Source organism: Rhinolophus sinicus, chromosome 14, assembly GCF_057876585.1.
Source record: "Rhinolophus sinicus isolate RSI-liver-muscle chromosome 14, RSI-T2T, whole genome shotgun sequence".
Classification (NCBI taxonomy): domain Eukaryota; kingdom Metazoa; phylum Chordata; class Mammalia; order Chiroptera; family Rhinolophidae; genus Rhinolophus; species Rhinolophus sinicus.
Window position 1 is genome coordinate 20975136 of NC_142514.1, and position 16879 is coordinate 20992014.

At 50.3% G+C, this 16879-nt stretch overlaps 1 protein-coding gene and 1 non-coding gene across 3 annotated transcripts in view; both read right to left on the bottom strand.

The window, feature by feature from the left end:
* The window catches only part of LAPTM5 (lysosomal protein transmembrane 5), a 68646-nt gene that overhangs the window by 34002 nt on the left and 17765 nt on the right, over positions 1-16879 (bottom strand). For both annotated transcript variants that reach the window (XM_088790816.1, XM_088790817.1), the window contains exon 2: positions 3633-3676. In XM_088790816.1, coding sequence (XP_088646942.1) covers positions 3633-3676 — 44 coding nt within the window. The remainder of the gene's footprint in view (positions 1-3632; positions 3677-16879) is intronic.
* Positions 9116-9222, bottom strand: LOC148755605 (U6 spliceosomal RNA). The gene has a single exon (XR_016018797.1). It is a non-coding gene; the product is annotated as a U6 spliceosomal RNA (small nuclear RNA).

Below are 16879 nucleotides of genomic sequence, written 5' to 3' on the forward strand. Positions count from 1 at the left end.
GCCAAAACCCACCTGGGGAAGGCAGATGCCAGTAATAGTCACAGCACTACTAATTGTATCGCAGGGACGGATAACAATACCACTTCTTAGTAAAAGGAATAATCGAGATGACACTGGTGATCTAAAAATAGCGGACCCCTCCGTTGGTGTGGTATCAGGTGTAGGGAAAGTCCGCAGACCTGGCGGGGACATATCTGGGTTCACATCCACTTTTGCCCCTGGCGAGCTCTGTGACCGAGGGCCAGTCGCACCGCCTCTCTCGGTTTTCTCATCTGTAAAGTGGCCACAACAGCATGTCCACCTTTTTGCAGAATTACTATGAAGATCACGACAGTGATGTGGGCGTCGCACTGGACAGGTGGCCTCTGAGACGTCTGTCCTCCCACAACTGGTCACCGTTACCCCCAACCAAACTTCCTAAAGGCTGATTCTGAACAAGCCCTGTCTCGCTCAAGAACTTTCAGTGGCTCTCTAAGGCCTGAAGGATGCATTTTTGACACCTCTAATCAGGGGTTGCCACTGTCTGCGGGTCCCCAGTGAAGCCAAGATCTTCTCTGAGGCAGAGCTCTTCTGAATCCCACGGAGCAGGGCAGCCGTGAGGCCCAGAGCCCCAGCAGGTTCCCTCTCCAACCCCCACCCCCACCCCCAGCCCCGCAAGGCTACTTTGGCCAAGAGGGCTTGGGGGATACCAGGCCTGACAGTGACACTGGTATCACCAGCCTCAGCCCCACCCCATTCCTCCAAAACCCCCTTGTGCTGGAGGGAAACGTGGGGGTGTTTGTGGTTGGAGAAGTGTGCTATTTCCCAGCGGGCTAATCTGATGTTGACATTTTCCACTCCACCCTTCAGCGGCCTTGCTAAACAATGTGTGTGTGCCCGGGCTGTGTGCCCCTCTCCTGCTGGGCAGGGATGGAGTGGGCCTGAGCTCTGCCCCCCCAGTGGTGTTCCCAGGGATGGTAGAGGGGTGATAGTGTCCAGGGAAACTGAACGGGCAGCAGCACTAGCCTCCATCATCCCTGGGAACCTCCTCGGGGGTTACAGTGCACCTACAGAAGGTTGGCCTTTCACATGTGTTGTTTCGTTCTAACCCTGCGAAGGTGCCAAGCTTGTCTTCATTTTACAGACTAAGAAACTGAGGCTTCCCATAGTGAATTCGTTTGCTGGGAGTACATTTAGATTGGGGTTTAGGCTTGAAATCCTTCCTACTTTCCACCACCCCAACCCCCACAGGACCTCCTGAGGCTGCTAAGGATGCTGAGGTGTGCACAGGGTGCTCTCTCCACCTCTTCATTTCATGGTTCCGGAGATCCTCCCGTCAGCCCTTCCCCGTATGGATAAAGTAGCGTCCTTGCCATTCACTTTTTAAAAATCGTTTTTAGATAGATAACAAATGCACATGGTATAAAATTGAAAATATGCAAAAGGATAAAAAGTGAAAAATTAGTATCATTCCACCCTTGTCCAACAGCTTCCCCAGTACCCTCCCCTGGGGTAACACTAATACCTGCTTTCCAGTGGTTCCTTCCAGAGATTTCTACGCATATACAAGCACATCCAAATACATGCCATTATCAAAAATGGTAGCGTAGCTACACATGTTCTGCACCATGTGTTTTTCACTGAACAATATGTTGCATTTAAGTACATAATGTCACCATTCTTTATCATGGCTACATAGTATTCCTTTGATTGGCTATCTCATAACTAAATAATCTTTAACCAATGGACATTAGATTGTCTCCAATTTTTTGCAACCACAAACACAACAACAATAGATATCATTGTACATGCATCATTTTCAAGCTTGATTACATGTATGAGATGCATTTAAGTGGAGTAACTAGGTGAGAGGGTACGAGCACGCCAACTTTGGCCAATGCTGACAAACTGCTCTTTGTAGACACCGTACCGATATATCCTCCCACCAGTATGTAAAAGAATGCCTGTTTCCCACACCCTCACCAACAGCGAGTTATCACACTTTTTTATCTTTACCAGTGTGATAGATGAAAAGTGTCTTGTACTGCAGTTCAATTCATTTTATAAGTAAAGTTAAGAATATTTTCATATGTTTAGAAGCCATTTGCATTTCCTTTTCTATAAACTGTCAGATCCCTTACCCAGCTTTTCTGTTAGTGAGTGATCCATTTCTTAATTGATTTTAAGGTGATCTTTACATATTAAGGAAGTGAATCTCATCAATAATATAAGTTGTAAGTATTTTTACACAGTTTATCTTTTGATGTGCTGATGGGTTTTTTTTCACCAGTTTTAAAAAATAATTGAATTCATCGATGTCTTAAGTTGTAGTATCTGTTAAAATGTTAGAGTATATAAATATTCCTCCATGTTTTTTTCGAGTACTTTTATGCTGTTGTTTCTGGATCATTCCCTCTTCTGAGTTACTTGTGTGCCCCGGTTTGCACCATTTTTCAGTTATGCTGTCTCTTCATCCTATTTGTGTGTTAGTTCTGGAGTGGAGGCTCACCCAGGAAGGTGCAAGGCTGGGCACAGAGTGGGTATCCATAGACCTTTGTCTACAGGCCACCTGGGTTACTGGAAGGGTGGGGGTGTGCATCATAGGAGGCCAGGTGTTGTGCTGGGATGAGAAGAGGTGTGTACTGAGCCCCTGCTTTGTAGCACACTCTCTTACCTTACCAGGTTCAATCCCCACAACACAGTGACCCAGCGAGACTGGATTACCTCACTCTCCCATTTTACAGGTGAGAACACTGAGGCTTTGAGAGGTTGAATAATTTGCCCAGGATCCTACAGCTAGTAAGCAGCCCTGCTGGGACTTAAATGCTGGCCTGGGACGAGTAGAAACAGGTTCTCGGCTTCTATGAAGGCTGAAGGGGTTTACAGAGGCTGTGTCAGGGTGTGGACACACGGTTGGTAGTCAGTGACTCTCCTTCATGGCAGGAGGGTGGGTCAGGAAAGCAGCTGGAGTTGGGAGATAGGAAGCCAAGGGCCACAGATAAGGCAGGAGGTGGGCGGGAAGTGTGCAAATCCGGGCTGCTGAAGTTGAGATGAAACCTAGACTCACACAAAGGCTAGAAAAGGGACCACGTGACTCCCAGGCCCGGCTGGGCCCACGCCCTGCTTTTCATGGTGACATCTCAGAGCCGTGCCTTATAGCATCCACTGGGATTTTTCCCTGCGCCTGGATGCTGTAGCCCCCACCAGGCTTCCCCCTCTTCCGGGGTCGTGTGTGGGAGACAGAGTGACAAGGAGACAGAGCAAGTGATCTGTCTTTCTGTCTTATACCAACAGGGTCTGCAGACTGTCAGTGCTTCCTGTGACTACACGGTATGTTGATCTTGTTGCTGTTTTACTTTGAATACTTTCATGCCGGGCACACTTTCCAGCTCTCCACAACCCTCACCTCCCATTATCATCACAGAAGTGTTCACGTCACACATTTACCTTCTCTACCTGGCCACTAGCGACTTTTGAGTTTGAAGTCCTGAAGAGTGGGGCAGACGGTACTGGCAATCAGGGTTTATAGTTTGCAGGGAAGAAGGAGGCCCCGAGGGAGGCTGTAACATCCCTGGAGTCGCACAGCAGAACCGGGTAGAACCAGGAATAGAATCCAGGAGCCCTGACTCCCAGTCTAGTGCTCGCTGACCTACCTTCTGCCGCCTCCCAGGAGCCACAGTGGGAAAGGAGAAACACCCTAAGGAAAAGAACGGAAAACACAAATCATTGTTCTGAGGCCAACCCGCTACTCACACTGTGACGCAAGGCAAATCCCTGCCACCTCCAGGCCTTGGTTTCCCCATCCACACAGAAGGAGGCTGGACCAATGACATCAAGGGCTCCTGTGAGCTCCTGAGGCCACTCTCCCTCTCCCTCTCCCTCCCTGAGGCCGCAGGGGACACACCACACATTCCTCCAGCCTGTTCCGCACGAGCTAATATTGACCCAGGGCTATTTCCTTTGGCCATAAGCAGGGGCTGTGTTTGCTCTGGCGGGACCCTCAGCCTCGCCTGCGCCCCTCTGGGCTTCAGCTGTGCTGCCCAAGGCAGGAGGGGCCAGGTGGAGGACATGGGCCTCATGGGCCGGGGGCGAGGCAGAAACCACCAGAAGCCCAGGGCACAATCCCATGACACCCCCACCCAGCTTTTAAAGCGTCTAGTGTAGTTTTTAAAAATAAGAACTGCCCAAACACAGTTATAAAATGTCTGGGGTGTTGTTTTTTTAATGTTGTATTTCATAAAAAAAAAACTTTTTTAGCACACATAACACACACATACGATACAATAACCATATATTCTACCTTATTTGGGAATCACACATGGAAAATTTAAAATTAGGCCCTTCTTTAAAGAAATGGCCAATTGCAGGGTTGAGTCAGGGTAGAGCAAGATAAAGCCACAATATCTTTTTGTACCAGAAAGTAACTAAGTTCTCAAAGAATGATGGGGACACAAGAGTCAGCAAGAAGAGGCTCCCTCCAGCCCCTTTTAAGCATCGAAATAAAAAACAGTAACATGTTCTCACCCACTGAATAAAACAGGAAACTGTAAGTCCATACTGACACGAATAAACGAACAAATGCATTACACGTTTGATGAGGGTGGGCCATTTACATTGCCTCAAAGTACCTCCCTGCAAAATGCTTTTGCATTACCAAGGGGAAAAGAGTAACTTGACAGTGGAGAGGCCTGCAGGCCGACCCCGGGTGAGGGATCCAAGTGGACTTCACCAGTAAGGGAGAAAATCCTAAGCAAGGGCCACCTGGGAGGGTGCAGCAAGAACCCAGCATCCCTTCTGTGATGGACAGCTCAGCTGAAGAGGCCCCAACTTGAATCTAATCAGAGGGAACAAACCCCAAATGAGGTACACCCTACAAAGCAGCTAGCCTGTAATTTCCAACAGTGGCAAGGCCATGAAAATTAAGAAGAGATGAGGAAATGAGGAACTAACCATTCCAGGCTGAAGGCGACTAGAGTGACAGGACAACTCAATGCAAGGACATTCCTGGGACAACAGATGGAGCCTGAGGATGGCTGTAGGTACGTGTTAATGTCAGTGTCCTGATTTCCCCTTGGCATTGTGTTTCTGGTGGGAGATGTCCCTGTCGGATGGGTCACCATGGCAGCAACTTACTCTCAAATGGTCAGGGGGAAACGAGTTTTTCATACTGTACTTGCAATTTCACTATATATGTTTGAGATTGTTAGAAAATAAGATGGCTAAGTGTGTGTGTGTGTGTGGGGGGGGGGGTCATGAATCAAAGTCCCCAGCCAAGATGCCCAGAAGAGGCCAGAAGGAGAAACAGGCTGCTTTGAAGGAGGCCGGCTCCTCCTGCCCCCTCATCTCCTCCTTGCAAAGCGCCTCCAGCAAACGAGATGAGAAAAGGGTGCCCACAGAGGGCACAGCCCTGCCTGAGGCCACACAGTGAGGGGGGCAGCCAGGCACCAGCAACCCCCTTCTTGTTGTGTTTCTCTCTCCCTCCTCAGGATTCCTGATGCCTCCTGGGGATTCTGGGCAGCAACTGGTCCCGAGGGGCCAACATCAGACAGACGGGCGCCCTGAGTTCTAGTCCTCGCTCTGCCTTGGTTTTCATACCCACTTAGGGAAGTTTCTTTCCCTCTCTAGGCCTCCTTCACCATCTGGCCTAAAGGGACAAGCTCAGTCTCTCTGACGCTCTCACTTTTGGCTTTCTATGGGCAGTCAGGGACTTGAGTTCTGTCTCTGACCCACTGGGTGGCCTGAGGCAGGTCACTCAACCCGCCTACATTTGTTTGCTTATCAGTATGTGGAAGGATAACAAGTTGAAATAGTCACCCATGGCTCTTTCCCCAGAATTTCCTGTCACCTTCTTCCTCTCCCAGCCCCCCTGCCCCCAGTGCCCATATGGGGCCAGCTGGGCTGCTGCTGTCCTAAGGAATAACAGAAGAATGCAGATAACAGAGGAGTCAAATTCACTGCTTTTGCGTGTCATAGGTTAGAAAACGTGGAAGCCTATGTGACGAATCAGAGAAGTCCTCCTGGTCTTCAAAACCAGGTAGATTTCAGGGCTACAGGAGGGACGCAAGGAGCCGTGGAGCAAGCTGGGAGGCTGGGGTCCTGAGCCCCTGCTGGAGTGAGAGTTCGCAGATGGCTCTGGAGACCCAAGACAGAGGGAGAGCCCCTGGACGAGACGTGGTGAGAGCAGGGGGCCCTCCTGCCATAGGAGCTGGGGACATGGCCCTTCCTGTGGGCGGATGAAGCAGCCAGAGCCCCGCCCCATGGCAGGGGACCAGAAAGCTCTGCCCTCAGAGGGGAAGTGCCATGAAATGTCTCCCCTGTACCCACAGTGGCACAGGCATAGCACCAACATGGCCCCAGGGAGCTGGTGGCGCTGAAGGGACATTGTGATCAGGGACGAGGGAGAACTCAGCAGTGCCCTGCAAGAACTGGACAAAAGCAGGGACAATGTTGGGGAAGCTGGGAGGTGACAACACCAGGGTCTAATGTGCCCTTCCCCACCAGTGTCCCAACGCTACCTAAACCCCCAGACTTTAGACGACCCTGGGGCAGGGTCCAGAGGACCAAGAATGACTAGATGTATGACATTTCCATCACTAAGGGGTGAAGGCATCAAATTGAAATTAAGGTCAGTTCAGAAAATAGAAAGAAAGCTGCTTTCCTCACATACCCAAATTAGCACATGGCGATCGCTCCCCACCACGTGTGAACCAGAAATATGAATAGACCAGTGGCGTGCTTGGAGCAGGCTCCCCACCCCCGGCATATGAGGCCAGCACTGCACAGCTGTCCTCACTGGTTCAGTGACTGTATCGGCCACAGTGCCAGTATTTACACCATGGAAACTGGCAAACACTACCAGTCAGTAATAACTGTTGTAATTTGTTTTGTTTCATTTTTCAGAGAGCCTGTTGAGTGGCACACTCCTGAATAGAACCTCCCCCACCGGGGTGTCATGAGCATTCAATGAGATTGTGCAGAGTGCTCAGTACGAGGCCTGGCATATAGTAGATGCTCAGTAAGTGGTGGCTGCTGTCATGGCTGTTGCCCTAACAGAAAGACAAGGAGGTCTAGCCCCACCTCTGAGCCCTGTCCCTTCCCTGTCTCACTGATGGGATCAGGGTGAAGGGGATCTTTGAGCCCTGTGAGTCATCAGAGCTGTTCTACGTCCCCTCCCCCAGGCCCTGAGAAAGCCTTGTCTTGACAATGCTGAGCAGGAAGATTTGCAAGGACCCAGGCCTGCTTGGAGGAGGACAGTGGGACCTTCTCTGGCTCACCCAGGCCATCTGAGAGCACCTGTCTGCAGGCAGGAACCCGTAGAGAGCCAACTAGCATCAAGGGATAAGCCCCTGGTTGGTGGGGGGACAAAGCAATGGCAAAGAGAGAGGGACCCCAGGACACCCCGACACTCAGCCGTAGCCAACTTTGTCAGCGCTGAAGCACACTCAGTGGAAAAATTACAGGGTTGTTTTGCCCCGTCCTGGGGCTGTGGATGTGTTTGTGATCAGCTGACAGGAAAATGCTTTTCTCCCTGATCTGGGCTACATCGCATGCCTGTCACACACTGGAGGCCTCACAGAGGGGTGACATTGGGATTGTTTATGTTTATTTTATTCTTATTTTTAATTTTCTTTGGTTCAGGATGCCCCTGCCTGGTCCAGAGACCACAGTGCCATTAATAGGTAAGGACATTTTAGGGTCCTGTGCCCACTCCACCCAACCCCGGGCTTAAGGAATTCAAGGCACACACCAGATTCCGGCCACTGAGCACAGCAGGGTCGTAAATGAGGGTGGGTGGGGGATTTCCGGGCCAGTTTATTTGGTCAAGAGCAGAGAGCACCGGCCAGGGTGTCCCAAAATAACTCACGTGGCCAGGGCTAGGAGCCAATCCCTCCATGGAAATTTTAAATGAATTCTTCATGGCTGCGAGGTCCAGGGCCCCAGATGGGCCACCCAGAATCACCTGATCACTGTGACTCTGAAGGTTCCAGAAGCCCAAGGAAGCCAGTCCCGTCTCTGGGCTCCCTCAGGTAGCCAGAGGGCTTGATAAGCCCAGAGAAGGATCACCTAGCTGCCAACACCTCGGACTTTCAGGATGCCACCCCTTCCAGCATTGTACAGACAGGGAAACTGAGGCCAGCGAAGGAAAAATAAAACCATAGAGAAGTGAAGTTTGTCCAGTATTTGCAGGTACCAGGTGCTAAATGCAAATTAAGTCTGAAGAGAGCCACTGAGTAAACGGAAGATGGGTATGGAGGGTTGAATACGTGAGTAGAAAGAGGGCTGCCTCAGGAGGTCAAGGAAATGGACTGCCAGCTTGGGCTGGAGCAGCCAGGGGGCTTGACAAAGGTGATGGGCCTTGGAGGCTGGCAGATGCGCTCTGTGCCCAGGAGAGAGGAGGAAAGTGAGAAAGGTACTTCTGATGGGAGAAATAGCACAGGCAGAGTAGACAGGTGGGAGCAACGATGGCCACACCACTTTGTGGACCACAGAGCACTCAAGCTACAGATCTCCTTTCACAGCCAGAAGACCACCCTCAGGCCACAGGGGAGGAAGGAGGCAGGACTCGGGGCTGAAGCCCTTGTTCCTGATACACCATGGGCCTGAGGCTGCCCATGGAGGGGCTGGAGAAGCCAAGAGCCAGCCCAGGGACCCACCAGCACCCTGCACTTGGGCATATCACAGGAGGTAGAGGCCTTGGATGGAAGCCTTGGGTATTCTCTTGTCCCCAAACTCCTCAGGGGGAAAGAACCTGGGCCATTGGAACAGCTCGGACTCGAGAGTCAGACGGATGGAGCTGCTCCCAACTCAGCTCCATGGTTTGCTGATGGTCATGGCCAACGCAGCTGAGCTCCTCCCAACCTGATGTAGCATCACATTTAATCCCCCAGCACCCAGGCAGGAAGCCCTGGTGTCCTCCCCATTTTACAGATGAGGGGCCTGAGGCACAGAAGATAAGCAACATGCTCAAGGTCACACAGTGTTAAATGGCCAGTCCAGGAGTTCAGCCCCAGGTTGCCTGACATCAGAGTTGTCACCAATTGCCTCCATTTCTTTTTTTTCTTTTTTCTTTTTTTCATCATTCAAGACAATAAGCTTTATTACAGAGCACAATTAAACATATATCACTTAAAAAGAAAAAAATATGGAACGCTTCACGAATTTACGTGTCATCCGTGCACAGGGGCCATGCTAATCTTCTCTGTATCGTTCCAATTTTAGTGTATGTGCTGCCGAAGCGAGCACCTCCATTTCCACCAGGCTGCTAAACCCCTCCGGGTTTCCTACCCTCACTGCCACAGTGACTCCTACAGGGGGAGATGGGGGGTGGTCAGGAAAGGAGTCAATGAGATAATGCCTGTCAGGGACCTGGCCCTTTCCCAGCCGGGCAGCCTTCATGCCCCAAAGCCCCCACCCCCTTGACCTTACCCAAGGTCCCTGGCACCAAGGACAAGGCAAGGCAGAGGGTCAGGAGAACTGGGGCCACTTGGGGGCCCAGGTAAAGGCAGGGACCAGGCAGCCAGAAAAACACAGGTCTACTTCATCTTCTGCTCAACCAGCTGAATCCTCCATGTCCCCTTGGACCCACTGGGGACTTAGGGTTTTCATGCATCTGATTAGCATAAATTAGCAGCTGCCAGCAGGAGAGAGGAATGCAGCATGGGGCGGTGGGGCAGTCTTGTTTTTGGAAACCTTATCGAGTTCTGCTGAGGGCTCCCCTTGTTCACAGAGCCACTGGATGGCAGACTAGTGTTTGTGTACCCAGCAGAGGCCCACCCAGGCCCCTGGTGAGCCCATGACCCACAGGCTCCAAGGATAACACAGAGAGAAGGAGCGTGATGCCCAGAAGGGGGCACAATGCCCCAGGGGAGCTGGCACACTCAGACTCCAGACCCGACCCCAATCCCTGGCCCTCACCTGGGGCTCCCTCCTCACTGAGAGAGAGACCTCTGTCCAGGGTGGTGGGGATGCAGGGGGAGGGACCAAATGGCAGAGGAGCAGGGGTCTTCCAAAGCTTTGCAGGCTGAGGTGACATCCACAGAACCCTTTCAACTGAGCATACCCACCCGGTTCCTTGGGGGGAAAGCTGGTTTGCCCTGATTTTCCGAGGAAAGGGAAGGAGAACTTCCATTCCAAAAGGCCCACTGTGCGCCAAGCCCATATCTGGGTGCCTTCTGTGTTGTCAAAGGATCCCATGGTTGTAGAAGGGACATGGATGGCTTTTGTCTGCCAAACAATCCTTCCCTCTGCTTTTGACAATTCTATACCCATTAGAGGTGTTCTTTAGGTGAACTAAGAGCTCTGGAACCAGACTAAGTTCAAATCCCAGCCATACCACTCACCAGCTGCATGCCTCTCTGCCTCGGTTCCTTTGCCTGTAAAATGAAATCATTGTTGTAAGAGTTAAATGGATTTGTGCATTTGAGGAGCTTAGAACAGCTGGTGCTTGGTTTGATGTGTTAGCTGTTACTGATTGCCTTGATGCCACCCACCCCAAGTGGTTCTGGTGAGACTGTTAATCACAGGACCCCTCTTCCCAACCATAAGGGTGGACATGTGACCTAGATCTGGCCAATTGGAAGGTCTCACCTCCAATTGACCACAGTGATTGGCCTAGGAATAGACAAGCCCGGCCAATCGACTCTTTCTCTGGGGTTTTATATTTAGACATTGGTAGAGACCCTCTCTGTTTCCCTGTGGCTAAACTGGAAAGATGTAACCCAATGTTGCCTGCAGCCCTGCCCTCCTGTCCTCACCCCCCACAACAAGGAAGCCCATCTGCTACCACCAAGAGACAAGCAGTGCCAAGAGAGATCTAGAGGCCGAGTGAGAAACCAAGAGACACACTGAGACTGACAGAGTGACTGGCAGATAGAGAAGGCCACCCCATTATTTCCATCCCTCAGATCAGCTATATCCCTCCCCCACTTCCCAGGCTGTGAAAATCCTGAGTAACCCAAGGTTTATTATTTCTGTTGTACATACAAGAAAACCGAGGCTTGAGAAGGAAATGTCTTTGTCCATTTGGGCTGCTATAACAAAATACCACAGACTGGGTGACTTATAAACAACAGAGATTTATTTCTCACACTTCTGAAGGCTGAAGTCCAAGATCAAGTGTCTGGTGAGGGCCAGCTTCCTGGTTCATAGAGAGCCATCTTTTCACATGTCCTCACATGGCAGAAGAGCAAGAAAGCTCTCTGGGTCCCTTTTATAAGGGCACTAATCCCATTCATGATGGCTCTGCTCTCATGATCTAGTCACCTCAAAGTTCCCACCTCCGAATACTACATCACTTTGGGGGTTAGGTGTCAACATATGAATGGGGGGGGCACAAACATTTAGCCCAGAGCATGAAGTGATCTGCCTAGGGGGGCAGAGCTAGTAGGTGGTGGATAAAAAGGCAGATAGCCTAGTCCCAAGAGTCCAAGGAGGGAGGGAGATAGATAGGGAGGGAAGGAGGGAGGGAGGGAGGGAGGGAGGGAGGGAGGGAGGCAACTTTGCCTCCTCATTTCCCCTCTCCCTTGTCAGACTGCATGTCAGCCCTTTGTTTGGATGGTTGCCTGGAAGAAGAGAGAAAACTTGAACTCCAGATCTGCCCTTTTCTGGCCATGTGAGCTTTGAGCAACTCACTTCTTTTCTCTGAGCCCAGTTTCCTCATTTGTAAAATGTGGATAATATTCCTTATTTCATCATGTTGGCATAAAACACAATGTCACATTGAGAGCACCCAGCACATATTTAGCACCCGGTAAATGTTCACTTTTCCATTCCCTCAAATAGAGCATCATTTATTTCAACCCTCCAGGAAGCCAAAATGCCTCAGACTTGAAGGGCCTTTCATGTTCTCAATGGATTCTCAAGGCAAGGATGATAACCTCCATTTTAGTGATGGAGAAACTGAGGCTCAGAATGGTTGAGCAATATTTCCAAAGTCACACAGCTTGTTAATGGGACCTCTCAAACTTTGACCAAGCTGCCCCGAGTCCCTGCCCCAAGGTTCTTATACAGTCAGGGACTGAGAGTCCAACTGGGAGGGATTTGAGGTCGGTCAGTGGTGCGGGATTAATGGGAAAGGAGCCCTGAGAATCCTGCCTAGCTTCCTTGCAGGGGCTCCAGAACTCTGTCCCCACTCCCTCCAAGCCTAGACTCTGGGCCCTGAGTCAAGGGCTCCCCCTGCTGGCCATTCGGGGAACACTTGTCCAGGCTCCCCGTAAATCCCAGGGAAGGCACCACATAAGCAGTTCTGGAGCTTGAAATTCCTATTCTGTGTGACATAGGGGAAGAGACTCTGCCTCTCTGAGGCTCAGTTTTCTAATCTGCCAAATGGGGATGATGATGATGATGATGATAATAATAATAATGTACTAAATGAAATAATGCTGCAAAGTGTCTGGCACAATGCCCAGACCAACGGTTCTCAAATTTATGTATCAGAATTACCAGAGTGTTGGTTAAAACCCAGATTGCTGGGCCCCAAGCCCAGAGTTTCCAATTCAGCCGACCCTGATGGGGTCTCAGAATTTGCATTTCTAACAAGTTTTCAGATGGTGCTCAAGCTACTGGTCAGGGAAAAATGGGTGTTAGTTTAAAAATGAAAGACCAATAAATATACAAAAAGACGCTGAACATCACTAGTCATTAGAGAAACGCAAATCAGAATCACTTCAGTGAGACTGCACTTCACACCCATTAGGATGGCTACTATCAAAGAAAGAGGGTGGGAAGCCTGGAGGGAGAACAACAAGTATTGGCAAGGATATGGAGAAATCAAAACCCTTTTGCTTTGCTGATGGAAATGCAAAATGGTGCAGCCACTGTAGATGACTCTACTTACATGAGGTACCTAGAGGTGGCAAATTCATAGAAACAAGAAGTAAAAGAGTGGCTCTCAGGGGCAGGGGAGAGGAGGAAGTGGTGTGTTATTGTTTGATGAGTACAGAGTTTGAGTTTGGGGAAATGGAAACATTATGGAGATGGCTGGTGGTGATGGTTGCACAATAATTGTGAATGTACTTAATGTCACTGAACTGTGCGCTTAAAAGTGCTTAAAATGGTAAATTGTATGTTATATATATTGTACCATAAAAATAAATAAATGAAAGCGTGCTTGAGCCGAGATGAGACCTGAATGATGGGCATTCCTCCAAGAAAAGGGCAAGTGCTTGAGCAGAGGGAACTGTGTGAAGCCAGCCCGAGAGGCCAGAGTCCCCTGGACGACCAAGGACAAGGTGGGTCTCCTGTCTGAGAGACAAGGTACCCACATCAACGCTCCAGAAATAAGAGAAAAAATCCCAGCCAGGACCGTGGTTTCTCTGAAGTGGGGATGTTGGTGGCAGGATTACATTTGGGGCTCAGAAAGCTTCCCAGGAACTAGAGCAACCCCACTTCCATTCAAGCCACCAAAGGAAAGAAAGCTGCTCCCCCTAGTACTGCCTGGCCTTGCCAGCTCCAGCAGAGCAGAGAGGACTAGTAGATTGGGGCCTGGACGAGCAGTGTTCCAAAGTAGCCACCAGAGGGCGCACTGCACCCATGAACCCAGCGTGTAACCAGCTCAGGACCGAGGGAAGGAAACGGATTATCCTGGGGCACCTTCCAAGACAGTGGACTCCAAGGTGTGTTGAAACCGCCCCCTGGGCAGCGGATACCCTGAGTCGTGGCCTCACAGTCACAGAGATGTCCTAGTTGAAAGGGGCTCACTTTTGAGGAGCCCAAAGAGTAGAAGCCATCCAGCTGGGCCCAGAGACCAGGTACCAAGACCAAATGGAATTGTGAAGAGTGGGGCTACAGCATTTCCACCATCCCCTATTCTCCTAGGATGCTGAGTCACAGGGAAACTGAGGCACAGAGAGACAAAGATTGTCTGTGTCCCTCCTGAGCCTGTCGGGGCTCCAACGTGAGTCCCAGTAGGCTCCTCTGCCCCTTCAATGGGCTTATTTGGGGACAGTGCTGTGACTAGCAAGGCAGGCCAGGCCACTATGGTCGCTGGCTCAAAGCCCAGCAGAGAGCCATTGATTGGTGCTGCGGTGAGGAGGGCACTGGGTCAGCCCATTACAAACCTGTGGAGGACAGACTATCTGATGGGTCCCATGGGCCCTCTCTGAATGCAGCAGGACCTGGAAAGAAGAGTCGGGGAGCTCCATGGGTCTCTGCAGGGCCTCCCTCCCTCACCAGCTCCTGGTCCCATCTCCCTCCTTAAATCACTGCTAAAAACAGCACCTCCTCCCTGTGCAACTAGAACTTCCAAAAAGGCCTCACCCTTCGAGGAATCTGTTCCAATCTGTCTAGGAAATCATCAGAAAGAGAGGCAGTCACTGAAGCACATTGGTGCATAAATTCATTTAATCCGCAGAACAACCCCACAGCATCAATATAATTAGTTCATTCCCGTTTTCGAGCTGGGGAACCTGCAGCTTGGACAAGGATGGGGATTTGCCATCAGCAACACTGCAAGAACACCGTGTGCCACCTTCCACGCCTTGGCCACCGTGGCCCAAGCACTTTGTGCCACTGTCTCCTTTGATCCTCCAGGTCACCCCGCCAGGCAGGTAGGTTTAAGGTCACATTTTACAGACGAGGAAAATGAGGCCCAGAAAACAAGTTGTCCTGATATTCAAGCTCTCTAGACTTCCTGTCACTGCCCAGACCTTGGATGGCAGAGGCGTCTAAAAAGTCCCTTGACTCCCTGTGGCTGGAAGAGAGCCTCTGCAGGGGACATTGAACAAGTGAAGAGACTTGCCTGGAGAGACGACAACCAAAGGCCAGGCAGGAACATGGGATGCCCCCCACACACACACACACACCTTTCCCAGGCAGCCCTCCATTGCCTTCTGAAACTCTAGAGGCTGGAAGGCTAATGTCTCATTTTCCTACCTTGCAGCCAAGGTAGCCAGGGGTGTGTTCTAGCCAAGGAGACCTAGGTGGGAGTCTGCTAGGAAGGGCTTCACTTCCTAAATAAAAGGACAAAGTCTCTCAAGTTGGAGACCTTTGGTCTTTCCTCCGCCTTTCTGCCTGGAATGCAAATGTGAGTGCTGGAGATGTGGCAGCCACTTTGGAAGTATGAGGTCATAAAAGCACAAATTTCGAACAGTGGAGAGAGCCTGTTCTCTGACAATGTTGCTGAGCTGCCGCACTAGCCCTAGATTTGTCACTATTTGAGAATGATAAACCCCTTCATCTTTCAACATTGCTAAGTTTCCTGTTGCTTGAAGCCTACCTGAGTTTGCATTCCTGCCTGATACAGAGCAGCACTGAGTAGGGGTTAAGAGTTCATACTTAAATTCTTAGCTTACAGATTAGCAGCTGTATGACCTTAAGCAAATGGTTTTGTGGTCTATTTTCTCATCTATTAAATGGGCACAACAAATACTTGGGCACAACCCTACTGCATAGGGTTATTGGGATGGTAAAATAGGACACTGAGTGCCCTAAGCCCAGAACAAAGCATCTACACATAAAGTTCAGCTATTATTAGGAAAGGAGAAAAGGACAGTGGGAAGAAACAGACACTAGATTCCCTCCCCTCAGGAAAAGATGTTTGGAAATGAGGTTTGACTGGGGAAAATTCAACAGCCACTCCTGGCAGATCAGTAACTCCCTGAGCCCCCTGACCATTGACTCCCTTCCCCTTTAATTAAGTGCAAAGCTTAGCAGACTCAGTTAGTTGGCCCATCAGGTAAGGGAGCTGCTTCTCAGTCAGGACTGACTGAACACACTGGGGATATGGGAAGGAACCCTCTCCCACCCAACTCCAGCTTTCCTAGTCTCTTTGTCACGTGTAACAGTCAGGCATCCCACTATTAGGAATTTACTCCTTTGGATAGTAAGGCTTGAAGGAGGTTGGTTCAGAATCTCCAGGGTGGGATTCTGGGCATGGGTCTTTGTATAATTTTCCAGGTGACTCAGGCCGGTACCCTGATGAAAAGCCGTGGCTTTAGGGGATGTTCCAGAGGCCACTACTGAGACGTAAGTGCCTTGGAACATGTTACTTCCTAAGCTGTGGTCAGCAACAGCACCTGGGAGCAGGGAAGGAGAAGGAAAGGAGCTCATACCTTGAAGCCGTGCCCTGCACCAGACACGGCTAAGCACATGCGTCCCTCACTTCACTTAGTCAGCACAAACGGTCCTGTGAAAGGCGGGGGTGTTGTTCACAAGGTGAGAAAAAAAAAGCCTCAGAAGAGGTAAGGGACTTGTCCTAGGTCACACAAGTAACATTAAAGAGTTGCACTCTATGGCACAGCCCTGGGCTATGGCCCCCAACTGCAGCATTAACTTGCTGGGTGACTTGGACAACTCTCTCCCCCTCTCAGGGCCGTCTATAGAATGCAGCAGTTAAAAGTCATGATTTTACATGAGCCTACCAAGTCAGACACTCCCTGGGGTCAAGCCTCAGCCCTTACCCATGAACTTGGGCCAGTTACTTAACTCTGCTGTACCTTCATTTGCTCATCTGTAAAATGGGGATAATAATAATAATCTTACCTTCACAGGGCTGTTGTGAGGATTAACTGAGTCTATACATGGAAAATGCTCAGATGGGTTTTATCGGCACATAGTGAGTTCTGTCACTACTTTGACTCACACCTTAGTCACTCTTGGGTGGTGAATCCCCAGACAGTTCCCCTGGAGGGGGTGAGGCAGGAAGCAGGGTTGGGGGTAGCTCAGAGCTGAGCAAGGAGATGCAGGAGGAAAGTATTCTCCAACCAATAATAACAACGTCAATTATGTAATAGTAACAAAGCTCTGGGAGAGCCCAGGGCTCTGAGCTCTTTGGCCCTCAGATGGTCCCACAAAAACCTGGATGGATTAATCCCAGCTCCTCACTTCCTGGCCTCTCAAAGAGGCCCTTTGTCTGATGGGTGTCAGAGGCCAGTTCCGGCCCCAGCAGGGCCTGATCAAACTG